This window comes from Megachile rotundata, chromosome 2, assembly GCF_050947335.1.
Source record: "Megachile rotundata isolate GNS110a chromosome 2, iyMegRotu1, whole genome shotgun sequence".
NCBI lineage: Eukaryota > Metazoa > Arthropoda > Insecta > Hymenoptera > Megachilidae > Megachile > Megachile rotundata.
The window spans coordinates 13,046,096-13,067,418 of NC_134984.1; the positions used below are offsets into that span (position 1 = coordinate 13,046,096).

Sequence of the window (21,323 nt, forward strand, 5' to 3'; positions counted from 1 at the left end):
GCAGATTTATATAGAAATATAGAAATATTTAATTGTTTTTCTTTAATTGATATCGAATGTATTGAATTTTATAAAAACTTTGCAGGATAAAGAAACACGTTTGTATAGTAAAAAGTAATTTATACATTTATTTAAGTTTACACTTAAAAATTTGTCACATTGTTTATATGTATAGCAATTTTAATTACATTGTACATTTACTTTTTTGTATGATAATATCACAATCATAACATTTTTCTATAAGCAGTTAATTAATATTAAATACATTTATAATATATTACATTCTATTCTCTTGTTATTACATTTACAATTGTTTGTATAATTTTTTTCCCGTTTTGATAATTTAAAAGATTTAAAAGTGGATCTTTCATTTTTTGTTCCAATAATTTGGATAATTCTATTCTCACTCTTTGTAGAAGTTGAGCCACCTATATGAGACAAAAACAGTGTTTGAGATACAAGTAAAATTTTTCATTCAAACTTTTCTATAATACTAATATCCTTACCCTATGTGATTCAACACCAAGTAAAATCCAACCATCTTCTAATGACACAATAAATATCCCATTATGTAATTCTATATTTAACTCATAACCAGAAAACAAAATTAACGATAAATGTGGTACCATTGAAACTTCTTTGATAAATACTTTGCTTGTTTTAATTTTCTCCTGAAATACTAAATATGGACTGGGGAAATGACCAGTATGAAAGTTGACAGAAGATGGATGAATATTGACGAAACCGTCATTTTTAGTTTGAAATCTAAGTTCTTTAGCCTTTGGTTGCATCGGAACTGCTCCGACAGATTGTACTTGAAAGGATTTTTCCGGGGTAAAAACTTTAACAACATTGGGGTAAAGAGCTGCACAAAGCAAACCTTGCAGAAGTTTATAATTGTCATTGTTGACATTAAGTTCAAATCCAGTAATTTCCAAAATTTTATCAACACTTGGCTGACGTTTAGGTAAATCAATAGGAATAAAACCAAACGAAACTAATAATTCTAAGAATTGATACTTTATATCTGCTAAAGTATGTAGTGTACGCACAGATAAATAGTTTTCATTAGCAAAAGCTTGACCAGCATTATTACTGCGTGCGCATGCTTCAAACCATTTCTGTCAAATGAATTGAATAAATATTAATATCTTTTTCATACTATAATTAATATTTCTACATATATATGTTTACCTTATAAGCTTTAAGAATAGTTAACTGATCAGAATTAGCTGTAATAAATTCCTTCTTAATGTCAATTCTATGTCTTTTATCAAATGGTATATTGAATGGATTTTTGTAAGACAAACAGGCTGCAATAGTAAGTGCAGAATCAAGGCAACAAAAAATTGCTCCAAATAATATCAATTTTCCAATCCTAATATTTACAGGTAACATCGCAAGATGATGACCTAATGGTGTTAATGTACATTCAGAATTAAATGCACCAACATCTTGTAAGCGTTTGATCGCATTACTAATGCTTTCAGTTGTTGGTGGTTCTAACATTTTACCTGAAAATAAAACGATTAATTTTTACATAAAAATAACAATAAAAGTATAAACAAGAAGGAAATAATTGTTATTACCTAGAATTTTGTGAAAGTCTACTTTTTTGCCTTTGTGTAAAAGTTGGATACGTAATAATAAAGGCTCTAAAGGAATTCTTAATATTTCAGGTACTGACTGGGCTGTAAACTGGTACTTGAATCTAAAAAAAGAATATTTTCATCAAATTAATTTACTTCTGTAAATTAGAATCTGTTGCTTGTTGGAAATGTCTAAAAAATTATATATACTTGTACGAAGTATAAAGATGAATACAAATTCCGGACATTACACGTCCAGCACGACCTTTTCTTTGTAGCGCATTCGCTCGTGATACCCAGCATGTTTCTAAACTTTCTATGTTTTGATTCGAATTGAACCTGGTCTCTTTCATTTTTCCACTATCAATTACAAATACACAATCATCTATAGTAATAGATGTTTCAGCTAAATTTGTACTTAGCACAATTTTCCTAACATCTCCAGTTCTTTTAAAAACTAAATTTTGCTCTTCATTTGATAGAGATGAATGTAACGGTATGATAATAAACTTCCCCGTTTTTGGTGAAAGGTATTTATTATCATTCAATAGGTCTTTCAATGAAAGAATTTCAGCAAATCCAGGTAAAAATATCTAAAATGTAATAGTAATGCATAGTACATATACAAGTGTGTAAATATACAATTTATGCTCTTAAAAGAAAATGCACTTACTAAAATGGAACCCGTTTTTGGATAATCATGTTCTCCAAAAATAATCCATTCTAATATTGATTCTATAAGTTCAAAATTTATTTTATCATGATCCATAACATATAAATTTTTATGCGTTTGTTTATTATAGCCCTGATATCTACAGACTATTTGCATTAACGATAAATTTTCGTCCTGAAGAGACTCTCTAGGCACAGGAGCAGAAGGGCCTTCAATTTCTGCAATTTCTAAGTCTGTCTGCAATTGCATCCAATCACCTGTAATTTTCCGTGTAAATTTGGAATTTTCTTCAAGTATATAATTTATCTTTTCAAGTATATCTTCTAAAAAAATTTGCTCAACAGGAAATGTCTTCCCCGGTATATGTAAAATAGGAGCTTCTTTGAAGTATGAAGAAAAGATTTCTGGTTTAAGTGTTGCGCTCATAAGTATTACTTTTAAATTTGAATTTTTTGATAATAAGTCCTTCAACAGCATCAACAAAAAGTCGCTAAATAAAAAATAACCTAGTTAGATAGCTAGATAAAATTTAAGTAAAAAATACTCGAATTTTAAATCACTTACCTTTCCGCACTTCTTTCATGAACTTCATCTACAATAATATGTGTAACATCAGTTAATTCTGGATTCAAAGATAATCTTTGCAACAAAATTCCAATTGTACAAAACGTTAATCTCGTTCTGCTAGAAATTTTGCTCTCCAGTCGTATTTGGTATCCTACTGTTTCACCTATTTGTTCATCTCTTTCTGATGCAACTCTTTCAGCTACTCCTATTGCACTAATCCTTCGAGGTTGTGTACATATTATATTAATATGTTCTCTAGATTCAGATCTATTAAGAATCCAATCATCTAATAAAAATTGCGGTACCTGAAAAATTATTTAATTACTTGTATTAAGATACAAGTTTTGTATAAAACCTATTATTGAATTCGTTATATCCTGATTACCTGTGTACTTTTACCACATCCTGTTTCACCTGAAATTATAATAACCTGATTGTTATGTATCACTTCTAAAATGTAATCCATCTTAGACCAAGCAGGCAGTGTTTTTCTAACTTCTTTCATCTTCTTGTATCTGTGATTTGTTTGCTTTTCTTTAAAATTTTTTTGAATTAAATTATTTTCTTTCAGTGTTTCTTCCCATGAAATGTTATCTCTAGTTTTTCTACTGATAGAACCTAATTCATGATGCATAACTGTATTTACATCATTTTCATTTTCTAATTGCTTTGGAAATAGTAATTCACTTTGATCTAAGAATTGTTCTTTATTTTCTTCCAAATATTCTTTTATCTCCTGTTCATTCTCCAAAAGAGATATTACTGAAAAGATGGAAGGAGTTCCATCTGCAGATAATGATAATGCTTCATCATACAGTCTTCTTACTATCCTTAAGCACTTTATACTTGGAAATGTACCATTATTTTTATAAAAATAGAAATATGGCGGATCATATGGGTATTTACAACCTGACATATTAAAGACAGAATTATTAAAACAGAACATTTAAAGCATTACAAATGATAAAATGATAAATACCTTCAGGAAACCTTATTTCTAAGGTGAAGTATGGATCTTCCCTTTCTGGCATTTTTAATACTTGTGGTTGTTGATGCAAAAATCTACATTTATTACCAAATCTACATTTTTTATGAATAAATAATCTACAAACTTCCCTCTCCTTTTCTTTTTTTTGTTGTTGTTTGATCATTTTAATTTCTTGTTCTATTTTATCATTTCTTACTAAATAATCTAATTTAACTTGCACAATCCAAATCTGATTTCTTATTTTTTCTACAAACATATCTCCATAAATAGATTCAAGTGCTTCTTTTTCTTCATTTTGCTTCTCTAATAAATCTGTTGCATCAATATCCTCAAGTATCTTATTCTTTGGAATATTTTCAAGTCCATAATATTTATAAAATAAAATCTCCAAAGACTTCCCCACGTTACCTTCTGCATGCATCAATGCTTCAACACAATGTGATTGATGAAAACTATAAATAAAATAACAATATTTATAATATGTATACTGCAATTATTAATATTATTTAATATTTACCCATAACTTGTAAGTTTAGTTGTTGCAAATTGTCTAGTGATTTGTTCTTGAGTTTTAGGTGTATCATCTTTGGACGAATAATCGACTATTTCTTTGATAACTAAATTACCTCTTTCCATCCAATATTGTTTGCTCAAGTTTGATCTCTTATCTTCAAATTCTGATGCACTGGAAAGTTTAAAACTCTATTCCAAAGTAATATTATTTTTTAGCAACATATTTCATAGAAAAATATATAACAATGAATTTAGAAAGTTTATCCATAGTACATACAGAACCATAAATCTGTTTCAAAGTATCAAAAAGCTGTCGTTCAGATTCTTCCGATATTCTTAAAGTTTGCATTTCCACTTTAAATTTGTCCGATCCATGAAAACTATGGCTTTTGGCTTTATTTTTTCCTGATGAATTTCTGTTAAATACATATGAATCTATTTAACTCCAAATTTTAGCATTTTAGCAATTACAATGTATTGTGCAAAATTATAAAAATATACGTTATGTATTTCATGAAATTATGAACAACTAAATTTTTAACTTACGTGACATTTGTTTCCAAATTTCCTTCTAACGTAATATCTTCCATTAATTGAATGCTATTATGATCCATTATTCAACACAGAATGTAAACTTGTATAAATAAATGTAAAAATATTTTGTTATAATTTCACTGGGTATTTATGAAACGTTGAGGTTAACAAGCGTTAAACGAAAATATAACGAAAACAAATATTCAGAAATATATAAACGAATTCTGTCTATTAAATTCCTAATAATTTCATTTTATTTAACATATTGAGGTACCAAAGTGTCAAAATCTATTTATAACGTTAATATCTGTTTTGTCATTTCAAGAAATAATATTAAAGCTTGAAAAAAATAAATAAATATTTATTATAGTTATTAATTTATTTAAATATACTGTATTATCTTAAACAATTCATGATTTATTTTCAATCGGATAAATAACTGCTTTGTTATAACCACAAAGTAGTAAAAGATTTCCTTGAGGATGCCATCGAGCATCCAATGCCGTGATATTTCGCGGAGTTGGTATACACCTTGCGCTATGCGGTGTCCATTCAAACATGTATGCGCACTCGCAGAATACTAGAAGTTGAGTACGCGTGCAATTCCACTTCACAGCTAAACAAACGAATACATTATAATTAAAAATTTGTATAAAAATTAAAATAAAAGTTAGCAAAATTTAAAAATACCTGTAATGTTATTTTCAAGAAGTAAATAATCGAGGTAATCGTCAACAATATTCCATATCCATAAAGTTGTGGGATAAAGTTGGTGTTTTATAGCCAAATATTGTCCGCAAAAACTGAATACTAAAATATCAAATTTTGCAACTGAAAGTCTGTCAATGTTACTTTTATTGCCAATTTTTATATTTATTGGTCGTTCCGATTTCTCTTCCACTGTAATCATTTATTTTCTATTAGTGATAATTATATGAACTTTAGCGATGTAGTGCAGTTTCGCTATATGGCCCCGCACACATGCGATTTACGGGTTATATAAAAAAGCCATATAGCGAGACTCCACTGTATGTTATAAATTCTTATTTCTATAGTATTACTTACAAACATGTTTATCATATAAACTATTTTTATTTGATTGTACTGTCACATCTTTGTATACCTTATTCAAATAATTTTCCTTAATCACTGGATCTAGGTATAATTGTAAAAGCGGTTTCCATGTTACGTGATTTAATAATATGATCTGCATAAAAATTGACGATGAAATAAAAATTTAAGTTATTTATTAACCATGTATAAAAAAATAAAAACGTGTACCATTTCATTAAACCCTGCTACAGCTAACAATTGTCCACTAGGCATCCACGTTACATTTTCAATTCCTTTTAATTGTTTTTGATAAGTGTATCCTATTTCTGTTGAATTTGTAATTTGTGGAGGGCAAAATATCGCGATATCTCTTTCCAATTTATTAGAATAAATAAGTAATTTGACTTCGTTACTAAAGGAACACCATATACATAACAATTCACTATTTGGCGACCATGACAATCCATCGATGCTGTTTAAATGTCCGCATATTAATTTCTGAAATTTTAAAGTTTGAAATAAATATTTAATTTGATAATCCTAAATTAATAAACAATAAAATAAATATACAATAAAACACAGAAAGTTTTGCTAAAGAAAGTTATTGTCTAGTGACTTTTGTGTTGACCAGGTGTCGTCTTTAAAATGAATGAAAGCCGCGTGCATGGAATAATCATTAGTTTTTGAGGTTAAATTGTATTTTCACAATTACTTGATGTATTATTAGTCAACAATAAAGAAACAGATAATGACAACGTCTTACATATCATGTGCCTGTAATCGAATTCCACATTCAGCCGATTGGGGAAAAAATGGACTTGTTTGTTACGCGGCGTGTCATGCAGTTGTAATTTATGATCCATTTATTTCGAAAATTGGAAAAGTAACAAACACACTTCATCGACATAAAGGACGGATTAATACCGTACGATGGATTAAACATAAAAATTTGGAAGCAGAGTTTGAATTACTGTCCAGTTCGATAGATAGAACTGCTATTATTTGGAGCAAAATTAATGAATGTTATAAATGTACATCTGTCATAGAAGATGATGATATTTTGACATTCAGTAATTCACTGTATCTTTCTAATGATAACTTTTATATAAATGAAAGTTTCCCAAAATTGTTGATTTGTACTGGATCAATTAAAGGAAATTTAAAATTATGGCTCAGAGATACTTGTGGCACTGTAAAATGTGTCCAAACACTTATATTTGGAACAAAGCTTCCAATAGAAGCTTGTTTTTATTATCTACCAAGTACAAATTTACCACTTCTAGCTGTTGCATTAGAAAATTCAACGATTGAATTATATGTAACTACTTCCAATAATATAGAAGAAAACCACTTTACAAAAGTACAAACTTTGGTTGGACATGAAGATTGGGTTCGATGCATGGATTTCATTTATGATATCGATGATAATATTTTACTGGCAAGTGGATCTCAAGATGCTATGATACGATTATGGAAAATCTCTGCAAATAAAGCAGAAATATTAAGCAATGAGCTACAACAAAAACAACAAACATTTATAGTTTCTGATAAAAAATACAATATTACTTTGGAGTCTGTACTCTATGGTCATGAAGGCTGGATTTATGGCATACATTGGTATCCACAGCAATTGAATAATAATGATTTAAGATTGTTGTCTTGTTCATTAGATAAATCTATGATTATATGGGAACCAGATAAAGTAACTGGAATTTGGTCTGAAAAAGTGAGAGTGGGGGAAGTTGGAGGTAACTTAATGGGTTTTTATGGATGTAAATTTAGCAAGAATGGATTAAATATATTAGCACATGGATACCAAGGATCATTTCATATTTGGGAATACTCAAGTGAAGTAAAGAATTGGATTCCAAAGCCTGTACCAAGTGGTCATTTTGCAGAAGTAGTTGACCTTTGTTGGGAACCAAATGGAAGGTAATCATAAAATTAAGATAATTCAATAATTTATGTGAAATGTTATAACATTTACTATTGTATTACAGGTTTCTTGTAACTGCAAGTGTAGATCAAACAACAAGAATTCATGCACCTTGGAAACTTGGAACTACAGAATTTTGGCATGAAATTGGACGTCCACAAATTCATGGATATGATATGTCTTGTTTAGCTATGTTAACTCCTTATATGTTTGCTTCAGGAGCAGAAGAAAAAGTCGTTCGTGTATTTACAGCGTCGGCAACATTTAAGAATAGTTTAATGAAAATTGCCAATGTTGATGACTTTCAAAATATAGTAGCAGACAGTGCATCAGTGCCTGCTCTTGGATTAACCAACAAAGCTACATTTGATGATAATATTAAAACAAAGACTGAAAACAATAATTCTGAAAGTGAAGAATACATTCCTCCAACAGAAGAAGAACTAATGCAAAATACATTATGGCCAGAATTACAAAAATTATATGGTCATGGATACGAAATATTTTCTATAGCTGCCAGACATGATGGATCATTATTAGCAACTGCATGTAAATCAACATCATTTGAACATTCTGCAATATTACTATGGAATACAAATACATGGACACAAATTCAGAAACTTATGTCTCATCAACTAACAGTAACACAAATGGAATTTTCACCTAATGACAAATATCTGGTATCTGTATCTAGAGATAGAAGATGGTCATTATTTAAACTTGAAGACAATACTTATACTTTATATGCAACCAGTTCAAAAAAAGATAGTCTTCATAATCGTATAATATGGTGTTGTTCATGGACATATGATTCATCTTTCTTTGCAACTGGTTCCAGAGATGGGAAAATAGGAGTTTGGAATCCAAATTTTAAAGATAATAAAATTGTTCCAACTGCAAGTTTAGATGTGAAAAATTCTGTAACAGCATTAGCTTTTTCTGTACGGGACATGGAACAGTCTTACATTTTAGCAGTAGGATTTGAAACAGGATATATAGAAATACAGAAGTTAAAAGTATGTATTGACTATTCTGTATGGGAAAAATACTTTGTGTATGATTCTTCCCAAGCACACCACTTAACTGTAAAAAGGCTTAAATTTCGACCACACAAAGAAAATTCAAATACTTTGCAACTAGCAAGCTGTGGATCTGATCATATAGTGAAAATACATGATATTGATACATTGAAATTAAGAGATTTGTAATATATTCACATTTTCATATAATAGAATAAAAATTTTAATTATATTTTACTACTTACTTTATCTAACTTCCATCTGTCAGTCCTATAAATTTCTATGTGCTCTTCACCTTCATTTGAAATTACTACTGCTAACTTATTGCCATTTGGACTAAAATGTAATTTTTTAAACGTGGACTTAACATTTTGTATATGAGTTACATTCTTATCTTCCAAAGACCATATTGATATCTGAATCTAATTTTTCAATAATCTTAATAGATTATAATATATATTGACAGTACATTTATCTATTTACTTACACTGAAATCTGAGAATGTTAAAATATGTTTACTATCAAAAGACCAACTAACACTTTCTAATCCAGCACTGCCTTCCATAAGCTTAAATTTCCATTCAGGGTAATAAACAGAATATACTTGAACAATAGCTTTCTTAATATTTGCACACAGAATGTATTCACTATTTTTGGACCATTCTAAATACTGTGATAGAACAAGACAATTATACAATTATAAAATATTTTATTTTCTTTCTTATAATCAATGTTTAATGATACTAAATGTTTACAAGTATTTAATAACAATTATTTGTTACCGATTTAATTATACGCGTACTAACCTCAATTATACTTGGAAATATGAATGAATGAACGGTATCAAAAGTTTTACTATTTTTAATTATTAAATTTGCGTGATATGCAACTGCGAAAAATAGTCCATCTGGAGAAAAATCACACAACTGATTATTAACCCGTATTAAATTATTTTCTATTTCTAACGTCATCGCGATTTCGACTAAAACAAGCCATAAAATGGTTTATGTTCTGGAATTCGCTGTTTCTAAACATTTTCAAGCAGCTGACGTTATATCAAGCGGCTTTTTGTGTATTCGTTCCATGGTAGACAACATTCCATTTGCGCAACTCGTTTAACTTCAATGGGCTCCCCACTATTTTATTGTCCAAACATAATCGCCTTTGCAACTTTCTTAACCGCCAAGTATACCCAGTAGTTCTTTACTTCGTATATTTTCTATATGTAGACAGATCTGCCTAAGTAAGAGAAAATGAATCTTGAAACATATGTTGATAATTTCTTCTAATGTTACTTTTTTAATTTGAAGGTCCTCCCTCTTAGAAAGAAGTTGGAAAAGCTGGAATGTTTGAAAAAGCAGTTCTAAAGTTCTTTCGGTATTCGTATATTTTGTTCACCGCATATATGACCAATAAAGCAGTGGGATATCTATTGAAGTTAGCTAGATTGCGCAGTGGCTATTACAGAAAGAATAAACATGCGATATGATCTGCATATAGAATAATCCAAATGTCAGAAAATTGTTGTATATGTTATAATAATAGAAAAATAATAATATAGTCTTTATATAAAAGATAATAACATAAATGTTCAATATGTTTTTCACTTGTTTTATGTTTGAAATATGTATGCTTGTTTCAATTATGTTGGTAAGAATGAATTTGAAAATAAATAACAGTCAATATTGTGTACACATTTTGCCGCATACGTATTATTGTAATTTTAAGAATAAATAGTGAATTAAACGGGTTTTAACCTTATCTCTACGAATCTGATATTAAATAAACAGATTATGAGAATTAATAAATGATCAAAAATGATCAAAGATTTTGTTATTCCTATAAACAAAGATGAACTTCTACAGACTCAAAATGGGAAATATCATGTTGAAAAGATTATCCCAATACGAGTTATTCCACAAGCTCTTGATGGTATGTAATTGGTTTTATTTCTTTTCTTTAATATAATTCTTTCATGTAATATAAGTAATATTACATCTTACTAATGTATTTTCTTTTTTGTAGAGGCCAGATTAGCATTTCAAACAAATGGAATTGATTTTATTATAGAACACTTTGATACGTTTTTCTCTGTAATTGTCCATGGAAATAAAATTGAATTACCAATCATTATACGTGCTTTTGATAGAATTTTTAAAGGTAAGGAGTATTAGTGTCATATATGTTGTAATTATTTACATTATTGAGATACATTCTATAGTTAGACTATTATACATTTAACTATTATTTCAAAAAGTAATGGAAACTCTGGTTACAAACATGGAAAACATATTTGACAAACGAACTGAATTGAGCGAGGAAGAAAGAGTAAGATTCCTAAACATAACTAAAATGATTGCATATTTATATGCATTATTGATTTGCCAAATAGAGGATGAAATTCTTAAAGATGGAAGTGATAAACTTTCTGGAAAGGTTTGTATATTAATGTAAATGTTATATCAATATTAAATATTATATTAATATTATCTAATGTCTTTTATTTAGCGTAAGAAAAGTACAAGATCAGAAATTGAAGAAGATTGGGAGGACAATAGAGAAAAAGCATTAGAATATATATATAGATTATTACAATTACCATTACAAAGACTTTGGCAACCTCCGATTGTTGAAGACATATTTATTACGTAAGTTGGCAAATGGTTTGAACAATAACAGAAAGTTTCTTATAAGTTCATAAATTTCATCCCTATACTACAAATAAAAAGAAATTAAATTCATTAATTTAATTAATATCATTATGTTGCAGAGTACTCACTAGAGTGTGCTACAAATTGTTAGAGCAATGTAGAGATTCTAGACAAAAAAGTCAAAGACAAACTATTTTTGAGGTAAATTTCATTTATATGTTTTATTTTATTGTTTCAAATTTCAAAACTATGTTCATTTTTAATAAAAGATTTTAGGTACTTCAGTCAAGCGCTATAATCATGGTATAAGCTGTGTAGTCAGAATTATTCAGGTATGTATGATTAAAACATATGCAAAAACGTGTTAAACATATAAATTTATATTGTAGCTGGTGAAATTGCATGATATATTAGCATCACATATAGGAATTGGAGTTGTGCACATGGTTGATAGCTGTGGTTGTAATGGTTTAATAAGGGAAATAATGAAAGAAATTGATCAAAGTGAACCATCTGAAAGCGACAGTCGTAATATATCATCATTTCTAGAAAGCATTGCTACAACCAAACCAAATCTTATAATTCCTATCCTTGATGACATGATGGATTATTTAGCCAGTGAAGTATGTTTATAGTAGTTCAAACATGAAATTATATGCTCTGTTTACATTATGTTTATTAATACTATTTGTAGCATTACACTATGAGAAATTGTATTATCAACATCTTAGGAGTAGTTATAGAAAAATTGTTAACTGGAGATGAGCTTACTCAAGAACAGAAAAAACAACGTGATGAATGTCTTAATAATTTAGAAGAGCATATTCTGGATAATCATGCTTATGTAAGGTCAAAGGTTTTACATGTTTGGCAACATTTATGTTGTGAAGGAGCAATTCCTTTAGCAAGACAAGGAAAGATTTTAGCTGCTGCAACATTACGATTAGAAGATAAAAGTACAAACGTACGGAAACAAGCATTACAATTAATACGTGCTTTAGTTCAGGGCAATCCTTTTGCAGCTAAGGTACATAATAACTTACAAGTTTTATTTATTAGTTTTCTTTTTATTATACATACAATTTATGATGAAATGAAACGTATTTTTAGTTAAACAAAGTCGAAATTTCCAAATCATTAGAAAAAGAAGAAATAAATTTGAGAAAATTACAAGCTGAAAGCGTTAGTAAGAGTACTCGTGGTGATAGTGAAAGATTAGAATTGTGGAATGCTTTACTTCCAAAAATAAGAGAAGCGTTGAAAGAAGTTATTAAGGACACGGAAAAGAAGGAGAAAAAACGAAGTATTTACGCATTATATATAACACGAATTGGTTTTTATATGAAAGACATACATAACTTACATGTATAATTTTATTTTGCAAATTTAGAGAATGAAGACGAAGAAAATATTGATCCCGATACTGCATTTGAACACGTAAGACAATTGATGCTAAAAGAACAAATTTTGGAAGCAGTATCATTTTTGTGGAAAGCTTGCATTCATTTAAAACAAAGTCCAGAAATTGAGAACTTTTCTCCCGATGCAAAAGAAGAATGTTTATTTTTGCTTTTATTGAAAACATTTATGGAATCAGAAAACAGTCCAAACAATGGACAAGAAAATACTAATAACAAAGAATCGGTTGATACCGGCAAAGAGAAAGAAGAAATAGTAGCAGCAAAACGAGTTGTAAATTATTTGAAAGTACGCATCTAATTATTTCGTATTAATTTTAATAATCATTTAATATCTGTATCTTCTTAATGAATATTTTATTTATAGAATTGCTTAGAATTCGCAGCTGAACTAGAAATTGCTATACCTGTAGCAGAAAAATTACTTTTTTCTACAACAGCAAGCGATGCTGTTGAAGCGTGTACTTTGCTTGGAACTGCTTATCAGTTTGGTGTAGCAGGAGCTGCATCTGCTATACGTGATGCTCTATTTCAAGTACTTCATCGTGATCAGTCAGTACGCAATAATATTGCAGTAGTATATAAAAATATTTATTTAAATAACGCAAATGAAAAATCAGAGCGGCAAAAAGCGCTCGCATGCGTTAAAGCATTGATTAAATTATTGAAAGAACTTCAACCAGGTCAAAGCGTGGCTTTAACTCAGCTTATTTTAACGTGGTACAATAATAACGATATAAACAGTGAAGTTTTACAGGTAATGTTGAATATATTTAACTTTATACTTGTATGTAAAATGTCATCTAACTCTTCACTTTAACAGATTTTATGGGAAAAATTTTCAATGAAATCTGGAGACATAGATCCAATAGATAGTAGAGCAGCCTTAATGTTAATAACAATGATTGCTCAAGCTGAAAGTAATATTATAACAGGAAATTTAGAAGTACTGATAAAAGTAGGATTAGGGCCACGTGCAAAAACTGACCTTTTATTAGCTAGAGACACATGCAGAGCATTATTAAAAATAAAACATAAAACTGATGATATTGAAAAACCTCCCGTCAGGTAAGTGAATTTCGAACGTAGTTGCGTGGGTGCAATCTCATTCGATCGCTTCCACAGTCCCATGCAGGGCCATATAGCGAAACTTCATTGTATTTAATTTTATGTTTGATAATTATAATAATAACTTTTACTTGTTATTAGATACCCAAATGATCACGAAATATTTACAGAAGTTCTTACACTTTTAATAGAAAATTTTGCTAATATGGAAGAAGACGGATATATATCTTTCGCGACAGATGCGATTAGTATTATTTATCACGTAATGATTTTTATCAGTAACATAATTTTATTTCAAATTTCATAGAATGATACTTTATAAAAATATTTAAACATTCTAGTTGGCCGATCAGCCTGAACATTTAATAAAGAAATTATTATTAGAAGTGTATAAACGAGGACAATTTGACGATAATTCCTCTCAACAGAATGTTCCAATTTTTTTGTTATCCAAATTGTTATATTTGGTTGGGCACATTGCAATCAGAACAATGGTACACTTAGACACATCAGTTTATAAAGAGTTAAGACGAAGAAATATTATACGAAAATTAAGAAAAGAAAAGAATCCAGGTAAAAGAGGAAGAGCATCCGATAGATCTCGAACGCCAAATGGGGTTACTCCAGTCAGTGCAAGACAAACAATTCGTAATAAAGAGGTAAAAAACGTAATCGATATATGGGATGAGGAGTTCAAATATCCTACATCTATTCAAAACTTATTAGGTTTTTGTATTATTTAGTCAAGTATCGTTGAAGATAACGGAGAAGAAGCTGTTGAAGGAGCCGTGGAAGATGCAGATGCAGAATTTATAAACGATGTTCTCGAAAATCATGTTATAACCGGAGATGGAATGTTATCAAAATTTGTGTACGTTCTTGAAGTTCAGTTTCTCTCTATATTTCACATTATATGAAAATTGCATATGTTATATTTCACAGGCCATTAGTGTTAGACGTTTGTAGATATCCTGATAAATATAATAGCGAGGATATACAAGCTGCTGGTGCTCTTGCTCTTAGCAAAATGATGACAGTGAGTTCCATTTTTTGTGAAGAATCATTACAACTATTAATTACCATCTTAGAACGTTCACCCTATCCTGCTATTCGAGCTAATGTTCTTATTGGAATAAGTGACCTTACAACCAGATTTCCAAATCAAATTTTACCATGGATGAAACATATTTATGCCAGGTAATTATTGGTTATTTCGTTGACTAAAATATAATGAAATATGTCGTTCGTGGAATACGGGACACAGTGGTTAATACTACTGAAATATAATTAACTTTTAGACTTCGTGATGAACATGTGACCGTACGAAGAACTTGTGTAAGGATTTTATCAAGTTTGATAATGAGGGAAATGGTGCGTGTAAGAGGTCAAATCTCAGAGTTAGCTGTTTGCATTGTTGATGAAGACACGCAAATTCGGCAAGATGTGAGACAATTCTTCAAAGCACTTTCACAGAAAGATAATGCTTTATATAACGTAATGCCCGATATATTGTCTCATTTAACTGATTCTGAATTAAATTTGAGCGAGTCCGATTTCCAGGAAATTTTGAAGTACGTGTAATTAATTAACTAGGCGAAGCGTATAATTATGATCTATAATCTAATAATGTTTACAGGTACATTTTAAATCTATTGCAAAAGGAAAAACAAGTCGATTCTATAATTGATAAAATCTGTGCAAGATTTAAACTAGCTACTACGGAAAGACAATGGCGCGACTTTGCATACTGTCTTTCATTGTTACAATTTAGCCCAAAAAGTAAATAATAATTAATTTAAGAGATTGAATCCAAAAAATAATTAAATATTATTTTCTAAAATTAAATAAATTTTATGTAGGTTTACGTCGACTCATTGAAAGTTTACCTCTGCTGAAGGAAAAAATTCATCACAAACATGTTCTGAAAGCACTGCAATCGATCATAGAACAGACAAAGAAAAAGCCAAACACGAAACCGGTTTGTATGGAACTCGAAGAAAAAGTAAACGAACTTTTAAAGGGAACAGAAAATACACAACCTAATGATAATGAAATAATGCCACCGCCACAATCAATACCGAAATCAAAAAAACGTGTTAGACGTACAGTGAGACGGAAAAGTAGTAGTGACGAAGAAGAAGACGATGACAATGACGACGATAATGATGACGATAACGATGATGTCAACAGTAATGTAGATACATCTGAGACAAAAAGTACGTTTTATATATGAGAATATTAGAAGTTTACAAATCATCTCTTATGAATAAATCCTATTTGACTAATATAAAATAATTTTAGCAAAAGGCCTTAGAAAGGTAAAGCCATCCGAGCGTAAATCGGATTCTGATTTAAATATTAATGATACGTCAATGGAACTTACTGAAAGATTATGTACGTATTGTTATTTTTGTTGCATACAAATGATTACTTTCTGACATCTAATTGTTGTTTTCTTTATTAGCTAACGCAAATACACCTGCATCAAGCACAAGAAGAAGCAGAAAGAAACGTACTGATTCAGCTCCTGCAATTCCATCACCGATTACGAAGAAAAATAAACCAGCTGCAACATCAAGCAGTCTTCCAAAAAGATCTTCAGCACGATTATCACATTTACAAGCAAAATAGTCAAATTTGTAAGTATACATAATAGTATGACTAGTGTACAATTTTGTATTTTTTTACGAATTAGATTAATACTGCAAGGTAAAGTAATAAAAGAATTTAAATATAAAACAGTAAACATGAAAAATATATTCTTTACCATATCAAATTATAAATTATAATTTTAATAAAATTTTAATTCTATTCAGTAAGCTAGTAGCGATATGTTTAACTTACTAAATTACATTTAACTGCTAATTTTTATTGTAACATATACTTATAAAGTTTTTTAAAAGGTGGTTTTCAAAAGTATTTATTCAAATGAGAATTATAAATACGAAAAGTAACATTCGAATAACTGATGATACTATATCACAATATAGTAATAATTATATATATCACATTTAAAAAATTAAGCAGAAATTAATGTAATTAATTACATTAAATGTTTTACAGCATTTGTTAACTGTAAAATAAGTGCATACATTTGTGTGGCTAGCTGAACTATGGTAATAATAGGACACTGTATTTTATTATGCATTTGTATACAATCGATACACTGTACGATACTATATCTTGTGAGAAAGACTAGTGTAAAAATCTTGTATATTAACATAAGTTTGACACATGTATCATTAATATTAAAACATATTCGTAAAATTTAGTTATCGTTATACCAGATCACGACTAATGCTACGTTTAAACGTCATAGAACGTACTTCGGTTCCAGGCTTCCCCGATTTACAAGAATTGGAAGCATTAGGATTCGGAGTAGGACTTTGAGAAAGAGATGCTCGCTCGTCGTTAGTACTAGATTTCTCTCGTTCCAATCTTTGTTTACTAAATTTTCCCATTCCAGGGCGATAAATTTCCATAGCAGGACGATCCTATTCAAATTTAACAATAAATGGTGGTTGATTAAAAATTTTTTAATCTAACGATATATTTTAATAATAAAAATAAAATATACCTTATTTCGAATCCTACGTTCTAATCGAGGATCTTTTTTGTCCTTTTCTTTTTCTTCATTTTCAGTCTTTTGTAAATTATTTTGATCTCCGCCATCTAAAGACTTATGTCGCCTCAAATAATTTCCATCCCCTGTACCACCTTCTCCACCACTTTCAAGTGAACTTCGCCTTTTCGTAACCTTTGAATCCTTCTTTTCTTGAGAATCATCGTCCTCATTACTTTCCTTATTAATGTTTTCATTAGATTTTGATTTTTCAATGTCTTTAGTGCTTTCATCTATTGTTGTAGTTTCTATAAATAATTTAATTAATATTTTTAGAAAGATATTTATTATGCAAAATTAATAAAAGTCTCTATTATTTTATTAACATTTATTTCATACCTGTTTTTTTCGACTCCTTCATTTGTTCAATGTCTGAGACAGAATCTTCTACTAAAAGTTTGTTTTCATTGTTTTCCTGTTTCTCTCCGCTTTTAGTGACTTCAGTATCGCTAACGGATTCCTCTCTTTCCTTAACATTTTCATATAAATCAACCTGAGATTCCTTTCTTGGAAAATCTTCGTCTTCGATTCTTGATTTTATACTATTTTCCATATCGACACAGAACTCTACATTCTGTTTTTTGGTTTCGGCAAGTCTTTTTTTTTCTTGTCGCATTTTCTCGTAGCTTTTACCTCTTTTCTCCTCAATTTTTCGATCCCTGAAATCTTTGATATCTTCTTTGAAGTCGTATTTTCTATCATCTTTTCCATCGATTCTTCTGTCATCTTTTATTCCATCTCTTTCATCGCGCCTTCCATATATTTTTTTGTCGTCGTGACGTCTTTGATGTTTTAAATCCCTGTCTTTATTTCTATCTTCAACTCTTTCTCTATATCCTTTCGTTATTGATTTAGAATCCCGATCCCGCGGTATTTTCTCACGTAATTTATCTTCTTTCTTAATACGATTTTTTAAATCTTTAGGAGAAAGTTTATCTCTTTCCTCTTTATTTTCTTTATTATCTTTACACAATTCCTTATCGAGATCTGGATTTTTCAATACCTACAACAAAAGGAAATTTTTATTTTAACTAATATCTCCTTTTTTAATCTATGTAACGAATTACAATAAAGAAAGAGAGACTTTTAACATTTTTTCTAAAAACAATTTCTTTTACAAAATTTAATGTATACAAACTAAACAATAACAAATCAATTACATCATAATAAATCCATACAAATTTGACATACAATAGTAAACAGAAACAATAAGGGCATTTAACTAAATCGCATAAATGGCAAATAATTCTGTTCTCCTCATGAGTTTTTAACATACAGTAAATTAATACATAACATAAATTTCCCTGCTAATGATTTGCAGTTCCCGTTTCATGAATTTTTACGATATGCTGACACTCTTGATTCGCAAATTACTTTAAAAGGATAAAGTTTCTGATAATCGAACATGGCACTGCAACTTCTCGACTTTGATATTTCTGCTGGTATTTGCATTTCCCATGTTTTATGCAGATTAGTGAACTGAGATTTTGATAGCGTAGAAAAATAATTTTTATTGTTAACATAATGAGATGCATATTTAGTATTATTATAAATATGATTATTTTTAATATTGTTCCAATGATTATAATTATTCTTTTTGAAATTAGTATCTTTATCTTTGTAATTTTTTTCGTAAATATAAAATACTTTTGGTTGTTTGTTAGCATAATGCCAGCGCTCATTAATACGAGTCATACTTGTAACACAGTTTACATATACATCAGTACTTTCATTTCTGTAAAATTGTTGTTGCATGTTCAATGAATTTTTACTTGCTCGTGTTACAGTTTTAGTTCCATTAATAGAGATTTCTTCTTTTTGTTCATGAGGTATACTTAGATTTTTAGTAGGATATTCAAAAAATACATCTTCTGCCTTGGCAGTTGAAGAAGTAGATAGGAAGGAATACTTGCTCTGGTTATCTTCAATATTATATATGGACTGTAGGGTGAAAAGATTAGTATCAGCAAATACAGTAGAGAATATCATACTTAAAATTTATGATTAAAGCTTCCATTATATATTTGTTTTGCTACTTTTTCATTCTATACTGTATTTGTCATATTTACAATTAGTTCAATTTGAATCAAGCAATGATGAATGTAGAAAATACAAAATATAATATCACCTTGGATATAATAGGATCTTCTTTCGTTCGTCTTCTTTCTAAATCCCTTCGTCTCCTTTCTTCCCGTTTTTCATCTCTTAGACGCTGTTTTTCTTGCTTACGTTGCTTCAAATATTCCAAGAGAGGTGTAGTTGTAACTTTTTTTGGTGTATCTATTCATGATAAATATTAGTTTATAAAAATTCATTTTACGAAACATGTAAACAGTTCAAACAACTTACTGTCAGGTGGTTGATATGAGTACTCCGTTTTTGGTTGTGCTACATTAGATTCAGCTTCTTGATTTTTAAGACTTTCTAAGAAACTTATGTAATAAGGATCAGATTCTATTGTACCACATTTTAAATCTTTCTTTTTCCCTACTCTTTTCTTTGGTAACCTTTGAAACGGTGCAAATTCTACTACTGCTGGATATTCAGTGCCTTTAGAATCAACAAACACGTAATTATCAAATTTTTCTCTGAACATAAAGATGTCTTGTTGTTCAATAAAATTAATATATGCACGTGAAAAGGCAAACTGCCCCATAGACATGTCGGCTTTCACAAAATAAAGATAATCATGTTCAGGTAATGGGGAAACTTGCTCCAGGAATTGATCCTGAGTCATAGTTGGAGGCAGTCTTCGTATTACTACCTATAAATAAGAATTATCTTTTTCATTATTAGTTAAAGTGTACTTAAAATATATAATGAATGATTTTTAAAAATAACCACAAAAATATTCACAAGTTATCAGTGTCTCATAAATTATTTTTTATCTTTTTATTCATAAAATGAAGACAATCACGTTTGTAACATGTTGAAATTGTTTTCATTTCAATGATGATACATTAAGTCATGTTACATATAGCTTGGTTCTTTAAAATCTGATGAAATATATTGCATAAGATCCTTTATACATAAAATAATACTTTCTTTATAAAATTATGTTCTAATTAGTTTAAATCGAACACAAAACTTCGATCTTCAATCTGACGAATACAACACATTACGTGTAATTAGAAGATATTTTATATTTGTAGTAAAAAACTCATAAATTTTCAGCATCACTTTGATTGAATATACCTTTGTCATAGGCCGGCATTTTTCTTTTTTACTATCTTTAATTTTTCCAACATCTGGAGAACTAGTTTGTGCTTCATTTTGTGCAGCTGACTCAGATTGCTGTGTTTCCTCGGTCATTGTCATCTACATTTATTTAATTTCTCGATAACTAAGACCTATTCAGCATCAGTTCAATTCACTCTGTTTAAAAATACCATTCAAAGCATGCAATTTTCTTTGAAATATCAAAATAAACGTTTCCGTTTACAAAGTTTCCGCGGCCATCTTGATTCACTCAATCATCAAGAAAAAACTTATTAGTTGATGAGAAAACAAACTTTCATTTAGTAGGGAAATTTTATATACAAATCTAGGGGATTATATAGTGTAAAATTTACACATCAAATAGATAATTGTTTTTTTATTATAAATATAAAGGTATAGGGACAATGGGAGAGTCAATATGGACCGAACAATGAGGTGAATAAACCGATGACCAATTTTGATTGGTTGCCATT

General features: G+C 29.3%; 5 protein-coding genes across 7 annotated transcripts; 2 read left to right on the forward strand and 3 right to left on the reverse strand.

The window, feature by feature from the left end:
* Nucleotides 1-99: 99 nt before the first annotated feature.
* Nucleotides 100-5,098, reverse strand: LOC100878011 (putative ATP-dependent RNA helicase DHX57). Its single transcript, XM_012293093.2, has 12 exons — nucleotides 4,877-5,098; nucleotides 4,608-4,746; nucleotides 4,335-4,519; nucleotides 3,809-4,269; nucleotides 3,215-3,738; nucleotides 2,827-3,134; nucleotides 2,263-2,752; nucleotides 1,800-2,182; nucleotides 1,590-1,711; nucleotides 1,195-1,514; nucleotides 507-1,121; nucleotides 100-428 (listed from the first exon to the last, which is right to left on the reverse strand). The coding sequence occupies exons 1-12, from the start codon at nucleotides 4,942-4,944 to the stop codon at nucleotides 285-287; spliced, it is 3,759 nt and encodes a 1,252-aa protein (XP_012148483.2). The 5' UTR covers nucleotides 4,945-5,098; the 3' UTR covers nucleotides 100-284.
* A 126-nt stretch (nucleotides 5,099-5,224) lies between these two features.
* Nucleotides 5,225-10,395, reverse strand: LOC105663543 (WD repeat-containing protein WRAP73). 2 transcript variants are annotated; one of them, XM_012293098.2, is made up of 7 exons: nucleotides 9,679-10,395; nucleotides 9,411-9,542; nucleotides 9,118-9,294; nucleotides 6,146-6,415; nucleotides 5,930-6,071; nucleotides 5,555-5,764; nucleotides 5,225-5,480 (listed from the first exon to the last, which is right to left on the reverse strand). In XM_012293098.2, exons 1-7 carry the CDS (start codon nucleotides 9,841-9,843, stop codon nucleotides 5,275-5,277), a joined length of 1,302 nt encoding a protein of 433 aa, XP_012148488.2. In that variant the 5' UTR covers nucleotides 9,844-10,395; the 3' UTR covers nucleotides 5,225-5,274. The 2 variants fall into 2 exon arrangements, with proteins under 2 accessions (XP_012148488.2, XP_012148487.2); XM_012293097.2 differs by having other exon boundaries at nucleotides 9,360-9,542.
* Nucleotides 6,433-9,104, forward strand: Elp2 (elongator complex protein 2). Its single transcript, XM_012293096.2, has 2 exons — nucleotides 6,433-7,849; nucleotides 7,918-9,104. The coding sequence occupies exons 1-2, from the start codon at nucleotides 6,666-6,668 to the stop codon at nucleotides 9,059-9,061; spliced, it is 2,328 nt and encodes a 775-aa protein (XP_012148486.2). The 5' UTR covers nucleotides 6,433-6,665; the 3' UTR covers nucleotides 9,062-9,104.
* Nucleotides 10,396-10,533: 138 nt separating the features above from the next.
* Cap-D2 (CAP-D2 condensin subunit) lies at nucleotides 10,534-17,280 on the forward strand. Of its 2 annotated transcripts, XM_076542006.1 has the most exons (22): nucleotides 10,534-10,804; nucleotides 10,898-11,032; nucleotides 11,130-11,308; nucleotides 11,381-11,520; nucleotides 11,643-11,724; nucleotides 11,793-11,855; nucleotides 11,913-12,146; nucleotides 12,218-12,550; nucleotides 12,634-12,826; nucleotides 12,914-13,230; nucleotides 13,309-13,698; nucleotides 13,765-14,009; nucleotides 14,151-14,271; nucleotides 14,351-14,668; nucleotides 14,753-14,880; nucleotides 14,952-15,206; nucleotides 15,308-15,580; nucleotides 15,646-15,788; nucleotides 15,869-16,225; nucleotides 16,311-16,403; nucleotides 16,474-16,648; nucleotides 17,073-17,280. In XM_076542006.1, the coding sequence occupies exons 1-21, from the start codon at nucleotides 10,690-10,692 to the stop codon at nucleotides 16,638-16,640; spliced, it is 4,281 nt and encodes a 1,426-aa protein (XP_076398121.1). In that variant the 5' UTR covers nucleotides 10,534-10,689; the 3' UTR covers nucleotides 16,641-16,648; nucleotides 17,073-17,280. The 2 variants fall into 2 exon arrangements, with proteins under 2 accessions (XP_076398121.1, XP_012148497.2); XM_012293107.2 differs by lacking the exon at nucleotides 17,073-17,280 and having other exon boundaries at nucleotides 16,474-16,755.
* Nucleotides 11,126-21,139, reverse strand: Upf3 (UPF3 regulator of nonsense mediated mRNA decay). The gene is made up of 6 exons (XM_003706641.3): nucleotides 20,827-21,139; nucleotides 19,981-20,395; nucleotides 19,760-19,911; nucleotides 17,971-18,634; nucleotides 17,587-17,879; nucleotides 11,126-17,503 (listed from the first exon to the last, which is right to left on the reverse strand). Exons 1-6 carry the CDS (start codon nucleotides 20,947-20,949, stop codon nucleotides 17,288-17,290), a joined length of 1,863 nt encoding a protein of 620 aa, XP_003706689.1. The 5' UTR covers nucleotides 20,950-21,139; the 3' UTR covers nucleotides 11,126-17,287.
* Between the last annotated feature and the right edge of the window lie 184 nt (nucleotides 21,140-21,323).